At 39.1% G+C, this 16,169-nt stretch overlaps 1 protein-coding gene across 2 annotated transcripts in view; it reads right to left on the reverse strand.

Moving 5' to 3' along the window:
* THOC2 (THO complex 2) overlaps nt 1–16,169 on the reverse strand; it is a 132,702-nt gene that overhangs the window by 32,245 nt on the left and 84,288 nt on the right. For both annotated transcript variants that reach the window (XM_018558626.1, XM_018558625.1), the window contains exons 27-33: nt 13,090–13,221; nt 10,873–11,057; nt 10,004–10,188; nt 9,279–9,381; nt 7,448–7,884; nt 6,474–6,532; nt 4,981–5,016 (exon numbers count right to left, since the gene is read on the reverse strand). In XM_018558626.1, coding sequence (XP_018414128.1) covers nt 4,981–5,016; nt 6,474–6,532; nt 7,448–7,884; nt 9,279–9,381; nt 10,004–10,188; nt 10,873–11,057; nt 13,090–13,221 — 1,137 coding nt within the window. The remainder of the gene's footprint in view (nt 1–4,980; nt 5,017–6,473; nt 6,533–7,447; nt 7,885–9,278; nt 9,382–10,003; nt 10,189–10,872; nt 11,058–13,089; nt 13,222–16,169) is intronic.

The following is a 16,169-nucleotide window of genomic DNA, read 5'->3' on the forward strand; positions in this document are numbered from 1 at the left end:
CCCCCCCACACACACACTAATGCAGCAAATACATCTAAGGAATGGTAAGCTGCAATATATTACAATTTGTTTTTGGGTTTAAAAATACTTTAAGACAAAAGCTGTTATTGCTTTGCAATCGCTTTAGATTACCCATTGTTTGAAAAAAATAAAATAATAACATTTATCCCAAAACATTACAATTTCCCTTTAAGATAAAGCTTTCTTTTTTGACATACAGATGGTGTTCTGTTGTGTGCGAATCATGTCTTGGCTAAGGTTCCATACAATAAAGCAGAACAAATTCTAGAGAACAGAAAATCACCCTAAAGTAATCCACAGAAAAGAAATAGCATAGACTACATTTACCAAAGCATAATCCTTCAAAACAGTATTTCACATCCACAAAAAAAAGGAGCTCATAATAGTTAATTACAGAAATATTTTTTCCCCCTAACAGTTAATAAATTGGTATACGTTGGTACATACAAGTGACAAATTGCGGCACCTGGAGAACAAATCTGGCTCCCAATAAGCACCAATCCCTTCCACCCCAAAGTTACTTGGACCAAAATATATACCAAGACAACTGTCTCCTGCAAGCATTGCTTCAGGTTCCACTGACCCACCTACAGTTGCATTACATTACTTTCCATCTCATCTGACACACGCCAGGACTGTCTTCAGTGCAGACACAAAACAGACCAAGGTCTCTGCTCATGTATGTTCAGCAACCCTGTGTAAGCCAATCTTTTGACCAGAGTCACATTTTGTAAACCGTAAGACATCCAAACCTCCAGGTGCCTGCATGCTGTCTCCAAGTCACTACAGAACTCCCAGATACCCTGAAATGCAGAGTGTCATGCAATGCAAATAGTGAGCAGCTTCCATGTTTGCTAGCTCTGGTCTGCACCTTCTATTGTTTGTCTTTTGCTGCCAGGAACTGGTGCATATTTGCATCACGTCAAAATGTCAGATTTAATAATTTTTTATCGTGATATAGTTTGGGCAGGAGAAAAGATTCCATTGTTTGAGGATCATTGGTGAGTGTGTGAGGATCATTTGTCTAAAGGCCATATCCATTGTTTCCTACAAGATAAGAGCATATGGCACTTGCCAATACCATGAATGGCAAAATCACCAGACATTAGCATACCTACCACAGAGTAGGTGATCTTGTGAGTAGCCTAAAGTAGGTGTACTGACAGCTTAAGTGGGAGAAATATAGCTGCATGTAGACCATTACGTTTCCTATTCTACGGAGAGCATTAAAAAAATAAATAAAAAAAAGGTAAAACTGAGCTGTAATTTCTTGCATTTGGGGGTTGTAAAGCACATTGTTCCTTAGCTGACAGATGCAATCTGCCTTATGAGAGATTGGTATTTTCACCACGGCATGTGGGCTTGTACAGCAATATGTAGTGATTCAACATATTCACAAATTGATAAAGTATTAAAAATGCAAATACTAAATATATTCGTTTCCCAATGGTTATGTATGCGAGATGATAAATGTGAACAAAATACAGCTTAGATGTAGGCTTAGGATAAGCTCATGAAACACATATCTTCTAGAATTTGTCCACATACACTCCTCCATGCAAGGTGAAAATACGCACGTAAGGTCAACACATGACAGCTGCTGACATTCTGCTGATCTTACAAAAATAGAAGACCAGATTGCATTAACCCCTGTTTGAAAGAGGCAGAGCAGAGTCAAAGCAGAGAAGCAACTGCTTCTTTAATTTCTTGGGCAGAGGCAGCATGCATTTTTCAAATATGCACATAAAGCAACAAATATACAGCTCCCATCTTAAAGATTAAGAGTACTTGAACAAACTAAGATAATATTTATTACTGTTGCTTGCATTTAGCATTGAACTCCGGGCTGAGAGCTTTACCACCCATTCTCTGCGTTATTTCTTCTGACTAGAGAAAAAAAAGTTACAATTTCTGACCCCATTTAAATATAGTATTGTGTTTCTAGGTGTGTTTTGACAAGTGTTTTCAATGCATAGTAGTTTGTGTTTTACAAGTGCTTCTAAACATGTTAAATGCATGCAAAGCACACGGAATTGGTTCAAAAAAATGGGATTTCTGAACTTGCTGTGAAATCAATTTCTTGGAGCCCATTGAGAGAAAGTAAATTAGAGGCTTTTGGGTCATACGGCCACCTACAGGAGGATTCAACAGTGGCAAACAGAAATGTTGTGGGCCAGCCCAGTATATCCCCTCTTACTCCCAGCAAGCCTCAGTTTTGTGGCAAAGCAGTTCAAAGAGAATAATCATAAACACAGTTTTGCAAGTACAAGTACTGATACATTTTTGTTTATTGTCATGTGACAGTTTTTCTAAAACAATACAGACTAATGATTTCAGGACAGTGGTGGAGCACCAGAGCCAGGTCCCAGCTGCAACCCTGGTAGTTCTCATTAAAATGCCAAGTATCGGCACTGGCACTCGAAAAGTATCGGTGCATCCCTAGAACTATGCATTCCTTTTTAAATACAGAAGCTTGAATGGGACAAAAGTGCTTCAGCTCATACTCTGAATGCAACAACACCAAAAAGACTCATAAGATATATCTGGCCTTTCTGAATTGAGAAAGCAGGTCGGATGACCAGTGAAACGCCTTCAAGAAAAATACAGCAAGTCCAGTTGCCTTGACTTATTTTTTTTACAGATATACCATGACCTGGATAAATAAGAAACTTCACAGACACTAATAGGGTATATTTGACCCTACAGGTAGCAAACTTGCTAAGCAAGGTTACATTCACGCAGGTGGAGGAATCAGAGGAGCATACTTCTCTGCATCCATAGAGGAGAAACTTGTATTTCAGCACTTCTATTACCAATTCTGTTGGACTAAAATGTTTCCAGGCACCAGGGGCAGGAAGAGGAAGTGTTTAGGCAGCGTACAGGAAGGGAAGAGCACAGGCATAACCTCAGCGCTCAAATAATGCTCTTATACAGTTTATTGAGCAAAAAAGTGACACAATAGGGTGTGTGTCCTCCTGGCATGTTCACTAACAGGAGTGGATACAAAATTAGTAATATTTGTGGCAGGTAAAAGGAGGTCATATACATGTATTTAAAAGAGAACAAAAAGGGAACAGGGTGCCACCTCCGTGTGTAAAATCGTTTATTATCAGAATCATCGTGATGAAGGGGGCTTGCCCCTGAAACACGTCAATTTTGGCTGACTGCGGTCGGTGGTCGGTGATGTGACCAGAGGCTACCGTGTTACATAGTCGGGGGGATACCATGTTGGGTTGACAGTGTGGCCTCTCGTTTGTTGTTAAAGCCTGATGAAAACGTTTGTTTGCGAGAACCTATATCCTTTGTTTTATTTATTGTAATAAACGATTTTACACACGGAGGTGGCGCTCTGTTCCCTTTTGTTTTCTATGTTCGTGGTAGAAGCCCCAGAGCTTCAGATGAGCTGCCCCTCAAGTCTGTGTGAAAAACTGTGATAAACTGTTGAAAACTTTGAGTGTGCAACAGCAAGTGGATTGTTCAGCTGCCAGCCATTAGCGCCAAGAGCTAAAGAAAACTTTTTGTCTGATGTATTTAAAGAGGACCTATATCCGCAAAGTGAACATTTCCTGTCATATGGAGAATATAATAAAGGTGAACCGTGGATAATCTTTACCCTGAAAAATGTACCTTCTGCCTTGAATTCCAATATGCTACAACTGTCGGTTGATATGCTGATCAAAATAATTTTCAAAAGCGCATTTTTTTGCATTGGAGACATTAAAGCAATGCAACAGTAATCAGTGGATCCTGAGTACAGCAATGGAGAACTCCAGCAGGGCTGGCACACTGCTTGGGATTTCAGAGCAGCAAAGGCACTATGATGTCACCTTAAAACAGGAAGTTACGAACAGTGGATTTTCAAGATTTGCAGCATTTAAAAAAAATAAAAAAACATTGGGAAATGTACAAGTCATCTTGAACAAATCCAACCACAAAAAGGATAAAATATTAGGGTTGTATGGGATTAGGCGCAGGTGTAATACAGCGCCTAATCCCAATTTTTTCTTAGCTCAAACAGCAGAGGTAAAATTTTCTCACCCTTCCGTTACCAGCCGTAATGTACGCCCAGATGTATATTTATTCCAACACGCAATAAAACAAACAAGCTATTGCAGTGCTCTGTGGTAACTACGCCAGTGGCAGTTATATTTAAATTACAAGGGAAAGCTTGAATTAGAATGAGGTTTGAAAGGCAAGGGCTAAAAGGAGGATTTGGGACCACCAGATCCTCTTACAAATCTACGAATACGAGCTTGTTGTGGAGATAAAATTTCAAAGCCCAACAACAACTGAATTTTCCTTAAAGTGTAATAGAAATTATACACAAAAACCCCTTCTAGACACCGCTCCCAAATAAGCAGATCTCAGATTAGACAAGTGCATACAGCAGATTCTATCAGATTGCTGCAATATTTATTAGGGATGCACCGATATAAATCGGCCTGAAAATGGCACTTTTGGCTAAATGCCGAAAGTGGCATTATGTTGCCGATACATCGGCGCATCCCTGCTTTCTTTCCTCCCATGCTCGGCGCTGCTCTGTGTCCCAGCGGGGAGAAGAGAAAGTGACAGCCAGCCGAGCGCTGCGAGTGGCCGGCGTCTCCCCTCCCACACCGCTCAGCCTCCTATCACAGTCCGGCAGAGCAGTGTGTGTGGGCGGAGACGGCCCGCACTGTCACAGGAGGCTGAGCTCTCCTCCCTACACTGTTCGATCAGCCTCCTGTGACAGCGTGTCAAACAGAGTTAACTAGAAGAGGTGGGCTTTTAGTGAATAATTTCAGTTACACTGTAAAGTGTATTTAATAGAAAAAAGAAATACCACTCTCTATGCTGTAATATAAATCTATATATTCAAATATATTGCATAGTTGAACGTCCATATAAACCACGACAGACATCTCTTACACTGATAAAACTATATCAACATTAAATAATTCAATAGATAGAAGCAGTCCAAACCTTTGTTGAAGAATCCTTAAATTCAATGAGGCCGTCCTGTAGAAAATGAATGGAGATGACACGTAAGCTGGCATAGTTGTCAGTAACCAGGGCCATGGTTGTGACCTTGAGACAATACAGCTACTCCTTTGAGGGGGGAGGGAATAAATCTTTTGATGCTGTTAATACTGAACAAAGAAAATCAACATGGAAACAGCTAAATACTAATCATGAAACAACTAAACTATGCATTACACAGAAATAAAATTGTGTACCATTATTTAGAAAAGAAAAAAGGAAATATAATGTAATAAAAGAAGTGTGTATAATCTAAAAAAAAAAGAAACAAAAAGTTGGAACATAAAAGCTAACAAAGGTTAAACTGCAGCACTCTTTGGCACCCAGTTTCATTGGGTAGCCAACGTTGAGGTTTTAAAATTTACTAAATTAAATTAAATGTGCAATGTGATATTGTCTCTAGAAGTCCAATGTGTAATCAAGTGTGTTCTGTCAAACCATATTACCTTACCAAAATAGCAAAAGAGAAAAAACAAAAATGCAAAAAGTGCTGAATCCCATGACCGTTTCAAGGCACATCTTGGTAATCCATGTTCCTGGACAGAAGTGGGGCACTTACAGTTTTAGTGGCTCATCAGAGTAGGGAAGAAAAATATATAAAAATAGATCCTAATGACACGGAGCATCAAACAGTATTAGGAGCAAAGGGTGCATGGATTTTGCCACCCTTAGTCTTCACTGCAGCCTATGCACTTGACATAATGATCCTTGACGGCCAAGGTACTGCTCTTCGAATGGTGAGAAGATGATTATACAGCTGCCAAATCTGCTTTAATGGTAATGCAGGGATCAGGTAATGGGGTTATTATAAAACTTCCCAGAATACGACTAAGAATCTGCATGCTTTTTCATATTGCACAGCTACGACAGGCACTTGGATCGATCATCAGACTTTACGGCAGAACCAATTCAGGATCCCATCCTAGAAGGCACATTTCGGCAGATGAAGCTCTGAGTAATGCAGGAGATACCCTTTATATTCTCACGGGATTCAATCATCATCTTCCGTGCTTTCTTCCACAACAAAAAAAAAAAAATTACCCAAAAAAATAACTTTCCACGGCTTATCTTGAAGGTTTGCTTGTAGCCAATTCGCTCAATTACAGAATGAAAAAAAATGACTGCTTAGAAATATTGAGGCACTTTGGAACAAGCTCTCTTGCACAAATCTTCACTCTATGTACAAAATATAAATACATCTGCTAGGTCCTTGAAGATTGAGCTTTTTATTACTCATTTTAGAAAAATACTTTGTAAAAAATAGAGTCCATACACGGCAATTTCAAAATACAAAATAACAAAAAGAAAAAGGGAACAAAAAAAATCTCCAGCGATTTTCCAGCAGACTATTGGCACCCAACTTGAAGGAAGATGGACTCTTGTGTTCCACACAGGTCAGCCTATTATGGATACAGCCTTCCTCATGCTATACTAACCTTTACTGCTGAGGAATGTGATGGAGAAGAATGCGTATCAATTTTGCGTCGTTTTTGTTCTGTAAAAAAAAACAAAAGTAAAAGATGTGTAAGTGAACCAGCTATTCCCAAATAAAACCTAAATGTAATTATAAAAAGGTCAGGTGAAAGTATCTTTAGAACAAAGTAACCTAACCTGAAAAAAAAAAGAAAACCAAATCAGATTGGGTTTAAAGGGACTGAAATTCGGCTTAAAAGGTTAAATCTTTATAGGTCAAAGTGCCTGATAATAATAATGTAACCGCTAACCAAAGGTTAAACCTGCAGCACTTTTTGGCACCCAATTTCATGGGGTTACCAATTCTAAGGATGAAACTTAAGCTTAAGCCTTTATAGGTCAAAGTGTCTGTGCCCTCTGCACAAGCTCATGTTTTGTATCTAGACGGGAAGGGTGGTGGTGGGATGTTTTATCTGGGACAACATGGAAAGCTCAATTAAGTTTCAATTTTTGCACAAAATTGTGGTCCACTTATCTTTTAAACCCCCACCTCCCCATGTAAAACACAGAATATATATATAATAAAAATTAGGATAAAAGTTAAATAAATCTAACATACACCACTGGCTCTGCCCATGGCAAATGATGAAGCATTTGCTTCCAGGATTTGTAATGCTCTGTTTTCACACAGGAGGAAGCCAGGTGTAAAAGCAAGTATAGTCTGATTTTCCTTCAAATGTCTGACTTTTTGTTTTTGGACAAGCAAATTGGCATTTTACCTGGGTGTGGTTTAGAAACTGAACAGTCCTTTATTTACATGCAAGATCCACTTTCAATATATTTTTTAGACATGCCGTTACGTCGACAGCTATCCTTGGCATGTTTAGCAAAGCAACAATACACAATAATTATTATCAACCTTCAGCGATGCACTACTAATGATTCAAGATAACCTTGAAGATCATTAAATAAAGTGAAAAAAATAAATATATCCTACCCCTCTCAGACTCCGATGTGTCAGATCGGGGAACAGGCGACTTCAAGGACCCAGCAACGGCTGTCTTATCTCCACCTTTAGAGCTTTCCTTTATTTTAGACTCCTTCAACAAATCTCGCTCTCTAGAGGGCTCCTTCTCTCTTTCCTTCTCTGCAGCCAGTTTTGCCTCAGTACCAGGTGTAGCAGCTTTAGATTTTTCTTCCTTCTGAGATTTTTCTTCTTTTTTGAGCTTCTCCTTTTCTTTATCGGATTTCGGCGTTTTGTCTTTGACGTCTTTCAGCTTTTCATCTTTATTTGCCCGATCTTCCTTTGTTTTATCTTTGCCATCCTTTCCTGGTGCCTTGGTCTCTTGTGGGGCAGCTGGAGTCTTCTCCTTCTTGTCTTTCTCTTTTTCTTTACCAGTTTTATCTTTGTCTTCTTTTTCTTTAGTAACTTTGCTAAAAAAAGAAAGAAAAATGATTAAATTAACTAAACACACCAAGTTACACAAGATATGTTTTTACCAAGCATTGTAACACCATGATTTATTGTTGAATTTAAAAATAACTATAGGCATTCAAATTAAAAACAGTTTATTTTTAAAGTTGTCATTATAGTGTATTTAAACCCGAGAACAAAACTAATATACTGCAGCTTACCAGTTCTTATATCTGGGAGCTACATTAGTTATATTGTCTCAGGCTATTTTTCCTTTATGTTCACCTGGTAATCCTGCCAGTAACACACTTTCTATCCTAGGGTGACACTCACTCACTGTACTTTATGGAGGAGCAGCGTTGTCAACCTAGGAAGGAAGTGGTTAGGACTACAGAACACCACTCTTTTGCCATAACACTGGGGGATGTAGTGTTCACAGAGAGAACTGGAAACAATGCTCATCACATATGCAAAGCGCACACCTTGTCAGTTCACCAGATTTATAGCAGGATGAACAGGCATTGTCTGCACTTAGCGTACAATTCAAACAAAATGCTTTCAATCTTTAATTTACAGACCAAAAGAGAGCAAATGAGAGAAGTTAATTGTTAAGGTTTACATAAACTTTAAAGCAGACCTACAGTCTGCTAACACTGCTACTTCTTTTAACAGCTGGTTGGATCCAGACATAATTGTCAGGATCCGCTTCAGCGTCTCGGTATACCACGAGCAGTAGCTTGCGGTATACTGTGGCGTCTCAGTATACCACGAGCTGTAGCTCGCGGTATACTGAGCTTAGGGTGACGGGAGGACGCTAGTTTGTGTCCTCCCGTTACCCTAAGGAGAACTATGGGGAAAAGCCTTAACCCCATAATTCTCCTTTAATTCATATATTTGGACAGGGAAGGGCAAAAAACATTACAAATGTTGATATTACCCACAGTATGATGCATTATTAAAACAGAGAAAACCAATACAGAAAGAGAAAATGCAGTGAGCAGCGAATGATTTAAAAAAAGAAAAAAGAAGAACAAATTAATCTAAAGCACTTCATTAGCAGAAGTTAGTATGTATGTAAATACATTTTTGTTTATCCACATTAATTTTTTGTAGTGCATATATGCTGCCATGGAGAAAGCTCTTTCTCCATTCTCATTAGCACAGGCCTGAGAGAAGAATAAAGCAACCCTTCCCAGGTTTTCTCCATGTCATAGCCCAGGAACACCTCTCATACAGTTACAGGTCCCAATGCTAGTTAGGTCTGCATAAGCACCTATGCAAAAAAAACAAAAAAACATTGACTACTTGCTGCAGCAGCCTGAAGACTGAACAATAAGTACCAAAAGGCCACAGGTTTAGCCCAAGGTTGTTATACCTATATAACAGACCACTGAACAATGTACAGAATACATACCTGTTTGAGGAGCTGTTTCCATTGTTTGTAGTAACTTTTGGTGTTGCACTACCAGTCTTGGTAACAACTTTTGCAGCACTCTGAGATTTGTCTTTTAATTTTTCTATTTGAAAAAAATAAGCACAATTACATACTGAACAGCTTTAAAAGCTACAATTAACACAAAAATATATGACCTATGAAAACTGGAGATAGTAAGAAGCCTAATATTTATATCAAAAATGTATATGACAGAGTAAACTCAGGAGTTAAATCTTAACAATTCTGTACCTTACTTGTGCATCACTCAGCTGTGGAACCTCAAATCATATCTGAATTCATGCTGACACAGTCCTTCCTTCTGGAGGGTGGCTACTTTTTCTTCTCCATGGTCCCTGCGTGTGTTGCAAAGTAGCCACTACTCCAAGCTCGCTCCTGTGACGGACTCAATCTCAATGTGTATTAGTAAACTAAACATGAGATTTTAGTCTATCACAGGAGTGAGCCTGGAGCTATAGTACTTTTGTTCCCCCATGGTCCACACAGGGACCATGGGGAACAAAAGTAGCCACCCTCCAGAAGGAAGGACAGTGTCTGCACATATTCAGATATGATTTGAGGATCTACAGCCGAGTGATACACAAATAAGCTACATTTTTGTTAATAGTTAAGGTAGTTGAAATCATTTTTAAGATTTAACTCCTGAGTTCAGTGTCAATTTAAAGATTCAGAATACCATTACTAACCAGCATCCTCAGCAGTGCTTTCTTCAGGCTTAGTTGCGTTTACCATGACTGACGCAGATTGACTGACTGTACCCGGACCATTCTGTGCTGGAGCTGGAATGGCACTCCTGGCAGGAGGATCTTTGTGATGAAATTCATTCTCGGGTACCATGAAAGGTTTCCTGCTTTTCAACTGTCCAGAGTAGCTGCAATTCGCACAAAGTGTTAAATATAGCAGGAAATGGCACAAATATACTGTAATTCCTGTGAAGCTTTGTGATAAATTATTGCCTCTTTTTTAAACTTAAATGGTACCTTTAAGATGGAAAGCACCCACAAGAGTACACATGTTCTGAATCACTGTGTACAGCAATTATATCAATCTATCTGAAGTATTTCATATAAAACATTGTAAAACAAAAAGCAACTCTATTCAGGATTAAAAAGGTATGCAACATAGAATTTTAAGTAGTGAAGAACGAATTGCTCTCTAAAATTTGATATGGGACTAAAATACAATTTTAGGCACTCTCGAGAACAAACTCAAAACATCCAATTCCATTAGCTACAGCTGTTCTATATGAATTTTTAGAAGCTTACCAGAAATTCTAGGTAGGTGCTTTCCTACATAAAATATCAGTTACTGCAATATTTCAGGCATTTAGTCCCAATGTCATAAGGGAGCCTGATTACTGGTAATATTTAATAGATGCAGTCCCTACATAAGTGTTGCCTGGTCAGATTGGTCTCTAGAAAACAAAGCTTGCCAAGATCTATATATAAAACTAAAAAAAATTTAAAAAAAATAAAAAAATTGACAACAGCATTCATAAATGATTAAAAATGATTTTTCTAGATTAGAGAGTTCCTTTCTCTAATCTAATCTTTACCCCATGGCCAATGCATAAAGATCAGGTCGTTTCTCCTTCTCCTCTTGACAGATTTTGTGCACTCTGCGCTCCAGAGCTTGTCCCAGATTAAAGACTTTGGGATACCATGGTAATATTTTAGTGAGCACAATAAGAATATTCCTGATGTGTGTAAACTCGCCAGTTTCAAGGCAATGAACTGAAGCCTGCAAAACAAGATTCAATGGTTGTAGCTGTTTGAAAGAAGATGGACATGACCCACATGGAAGATTACAACCTGTACTCCCCAACAAAATCAGCTGTGTACCAGTTTTCTCTTCATTTAGTTTTTTCTTATGAGACAGAGGGCCTTTGTCACTTTTGCCTAAGGGAAACCTGATATACAGCAATGAGTTAAGATTTTACAATCAAGAAAACCCTGCAGCAAGCAAAATCAGAAAGTTCAATCATTTTACTTAAAATGACACTAAACTCAGGAGTTAAATCTTAAAAGTGCATTTAAATACCTTAACTATTTATACTGTACCATATTTGTGTATCTCTCAGCTGTAGATCCTCAAACCATCTCTGAATTTGTGCACACACTGTCCTTTCTTCTGGAGAGTGGCTACTTTTGTTCACCATGGTCCCTGTGTGTGTTGTAAAGTAGTCACCACTGCAAGCTCACCCCTGTGATGGACTACAATCCCGATACAAATTATTAAACTAGACATGAGACTGTAGATCCATCACAGGAGTGAGCTTGGAGTGGTGGCTACTTTACAACACACACAGGGACCATGGGGAACAAAAGGTAGCCACCCTCCAGAAGGAAGGAGGGCCAGCACCAATTCAGAGATAATATGATACACAAACAGGCTACATTTTGGTTACTAGTTAAGAAACTTGAATTTTTAAAATGTAACTCCTAAGTTTAGTGTCACTTTAAATATGAGTAGGTATAATCTCAGCCAACTCTCCTGTAGCATGCTGGGAGGGTGCTTCTTGAATCCAGTCTAATTTTCTCACTCTGCTTCTTGTATAACCAAATCACATTCAAACTTCCACAGTAAGTTTGAATCAGATTAATTGCTAGAGAAATTTCCAAATAGAGGCTTTCAGTATGTGGGAGAGCAAGGGACATGTAATGGGTGTGTTCTAAGGTAGCTCTTCACCCTCTTCAGATCAACAGATTACATAAAATGAGGAAGGGATGTGGTGGACTGGAGCATTACGGAAATGCTTGGATGCTGTATATTTGCATTTAAAAGCACTTATAGATTACTCAGTTATAAAACTATAGTGACATACATTGAAAAGCATCGTTTTACAAATTTATAACAAAGAACATTTACAAATAGATACATAGATGTATTAAACATACAAAACACAAAAAAAGAAGCTAGACCAGTGTTTTCCTTAACTAGCGGAAGGAGATGATAAAAAAGTGAATGATTTCTTTGAAGTATACCTGAAGCCCAAAACAGGATTAATGTACTCACTATAAAATTATTTTCTTGGCGTTGATTAAAGGGACGCATGAGGTATTTCACCTTCAGGTTGCACTACCAACTACAGGGGGATTGCAAACTGGCAAAGAAAAAAACCTTTAGTCCAGCCAAGGATAATCCCTCCGACCACCAGCATGCTTCAACTTTGTTGCCGAGCAGTAGCAAAAGCATGATCATAAAACAGTGTCCGTGCCCCTCAATGGACTTCAAGAAAAGGATTTCAAGGGGAGTACAAAAATACCATTTTCTTTCATGTCCGTTGAGCGACACCGGAATCCTTTCCTCTTCAGGACGTCCAAAAGCAGTCCAGCTAAGGGGTGGGAAACACAGCAAACAAATGTGAACAGGCAAAGGAAACAGAAAACTGGGGACTGCCTGCAGCTCAAAGAGCAAACTGAAGGGCCTTACGACCAAAGCTGTCATCAGATAAGGCCTGAACTTCCACTTGGTAAAACTTAAGACGTGAGCACTCAATCGTGAGCACAACTGAGGCATCCTGGTACTAGGAAGGTTTATCCGGTCTGGCCTACGGTTTCGTTTTGTTTGCTTGTGTACAATCCTCCTATAGGCAGCAGTAAAACCTTAAGGTGAAAGGCTTCCTGTGTCCTCAATGGATGAGAAAGGAAAAAGTTTTGGCTATAGACATACTAAATTTAACAATGGGAGATTGGGGCTTTATCAATGAACACCAAGTAAAGTAAGGAAAGCAAGAAGTAGAGCTTTCGTAATTTTTAAAGCTGAAGGTTACCTTTGTTAATTTATAATGCCATTTGTGAACCACATGACGGAAGTTCTCATAATCCAGCTGATCAGCCTTGTTACCACCATCAAAATTTGATGCCCTTAATATTGTCACAAATCCTGGATAGCTTCCACAATCCTAGTAAAAGAAAAAAGAAAAAAGTCAGAAAGAAAGTAGATACAGAACAAATGAAAAGGAGGAGAGGAACGTAAGGAGCAATAGTGTTTTGCAATGAACTGTTTGAAATCATCTCATTCTATCAGCATATGTAACTGCAAGCTTAACAGGATTACCACATTTTAAAGTGCACACACACACTAACTGATAATTATGGCTCTCATCAGCATACAAACTGACCTGTGTTACTAGCAGATGAGGTTAATGAGGTGCAGTGGCACAGCTAGACATGGAAGAAGAACATGCTGCAGCGACAGCAGATGCTGCCCTCCTTCCAGCCGCCACACAGCCAATGGCTCTAGGGAGGGCTGTACGTAATTGTTTATACAAATGAAGAACTATCAGCTACCAGGCTTAAAATACTAGCATGAAGAAGTTTCTTAAAACTAGCAGCCTAGAAAAATCCCAATTTAAAACAGACACTGTAATGAAGAACATTTTTATCGATAAGTGCATTTGGGGTTGCTTGAAAACTAAGCGGCACAGCAACACATACTCATATATTAAATGTACAACAATCCACACTTATTCATGTACAACAGTCTACATGAATTCATGTACAAAAATATGGTGATCAAGGCAATCAGGGGTGCCGTAGCTTTCCAAGAGCAATTTGTTAACCAATCGCTGGCGCTTTCACTATCGATTGCTGACAGGCGGAGTGCATTTGGTATTACTCCGCCTGTGACAGGAGCCGGCGCTATGGAGGAAGCATCTGCTTATGTGGCTCTGCTCCCTCCGCTGCCGCCTCGCTTCCTCAAGCGATGGCTTCGTTGCCACCTCTGATTCTCCCCCGCAGCTCTTCAAATTCCCCGTTATGCCACCACCGGCCCTGGGAATGATCAAAACTAGGTCTTATTTTCGGGGTAGGTATTATATTTTAGCAATTTCCCAAAATAGTACTAGGTCTTATTTTCGAGGAAACATGGTCGTATGGGAGACAATACGCAAGTATAAATAAAATAAAAATACAATTGCTCATTTAACATCTTTTAAAATTATTTAATTGATCCAGGAGTAAATGTAAACTAACTAACCCTTGTAGTATAGTATTTGCAAAGACAACCCCATTCTTCGGTCTCTGCAAGAATAAACACTATGTCCATGTCTCTTTACTTATAACAATGTATTGTGGGGACTCAAACAATTAATTAAATGTATATCAACTCTGATAGGCCCTTAGGCTACATTATTAGGCCCTGTTCACACCTAGGCTTTTTGTCGTGTGTATCTGTGCACACAAACACTCTGGACAAGAAATGTATTTCTATAGCCTCTGATCACACCTGAGCATAGTTTTGCACTTAGAAAAACACCCGTCATTTGAAAAAGTACACAGGCTTCTTTTTTTGGCAGCTTACAGTTCATTTTGTTCTCATAGACTTAAAAAGGCAACGTTTGTTGTACTACCAAAAACTAAATAAAAATTATTTAAATCGTAAAAAGGCAATGTTTGGAGATGTGCAACGCAACTATTTGTGCGCACATTTTACTCACGTTTGCCCATATACATCAATGTGTCGCAATCTGCTTGCAAAACACACAACTTAATGTAAGCGCATGCACAAAAGCGTGCAAATACGCGCAAAAACGCGCAAAAACGCTGTCTCCTACGTGTGAACAGGGCCTTATCACTAAACGTTGATGATCTAACAGATCAGTTTTAAGGAAAATCTAGATGGCATGTGACCTACTGTAGTATAAGCTTTTACTGTGTCATCAGCCCACATGCACCACAGCCTACAACACAACCTAGTGCATATATGATGATAATGGGAAATGGCAAAAAATAACAGACTTGAACTTATGCACATATGCTAGTGGACTACTCTATTTTTTGTTACAGTTTATTCTTTTTACCCTGCTGCATGCACCATGGAATCTGTGGCACCTATGGGACGGTGGGGCAGCAAAAAGCTTAGCCTTGCAGGGCCACCCACAGCTATCCATAAACGGCTGGAATGTCAGCCAATTCCTACTGAACTGGGCGAAATCCGAGCCAAGTATTGCAAGCTTTAGTCTTCGTCTTTAGAGAAATGGGATCTCGAGGGAGTTGAGTATTGTGGATAAGGGAGAGAGAACATTTGAGGGGTTCTTAACTACAACTATCCTTAACCTATCAAAAAAAAAAAACAGAGATTTTGCCTCACCCAGGTATGCAGAACCTTGGGAGAAGGGGGCTTTGAAAGATACTCAGTTCTCACTACAAAATTGATAAAAAGTTGAAACATATTTTACTACAAATTTAGAGTAAAAAACATATTTGTAAATACAAAAAATTCATATCAATACATTAAAGGTCCACATGCCAAGCAATGCAGGTTGTACTACAATGATCTAATTGTTATTTGTGGACATTCGGGGGATTATAGTTTTTCTAGGTTCCTGAACATGTTTCGCCACTTTCTGGCTTCCCCCAGGAAGACTAAAAAAGTCCAGAATACTACAACTTATGGACCAGCCAGCAAGATGGACTGAAACAACGGAGTTGCTGGCGGTGGATGCAGTGGAGTCCTCGCGATGTGTGGGTGGTCTGGGTTTGCCTTCGTTGCACCCCTCCACGGGAGTCGGTCTCCGATGTTTTGGTCCATAAATTGCAGTATTCTAGGCTTTTGAAGTCTTCCTGAGGAAGCTGGGAAGCGGAGAAACATGTTGAGCAACCTAGAAAAACTATCCTCCAATTTATCTACAAATAACAAATTAGATCATTGTAGTACAACCTGTATTGCTTGGCATGTGGACCCTTAATTTAATTAATGTATGCATATATGAATTTTTTGCATCTACAAACATGATTCTTACTTTGAATTTGTAATGAAATATGTTTTAACTTTCTTTCGATTTTGTAGTGCGAATGGAGTATCTTAAAAGCCCCCCCCCCCCCCAAGTTTGCAACCCTGGGGGGGGAA

This window comes from Nanorana parkeri, unplaced genomic scaffold (assembly GCF_000935625.1).
Source record: "Nanorana parkeri isolate BGI_ZX_2015 unplaced genomic scaffold, ASM93562v1 scaffold349, whole genome shotgun sequence".
In the NCBI taxonomy this organism is placed as follows: Eukaryota; Metazoa; Chordata; class Amphibia; order Anura; family Dicroglossidae; genus Nanorana; species Nanorana parkeri.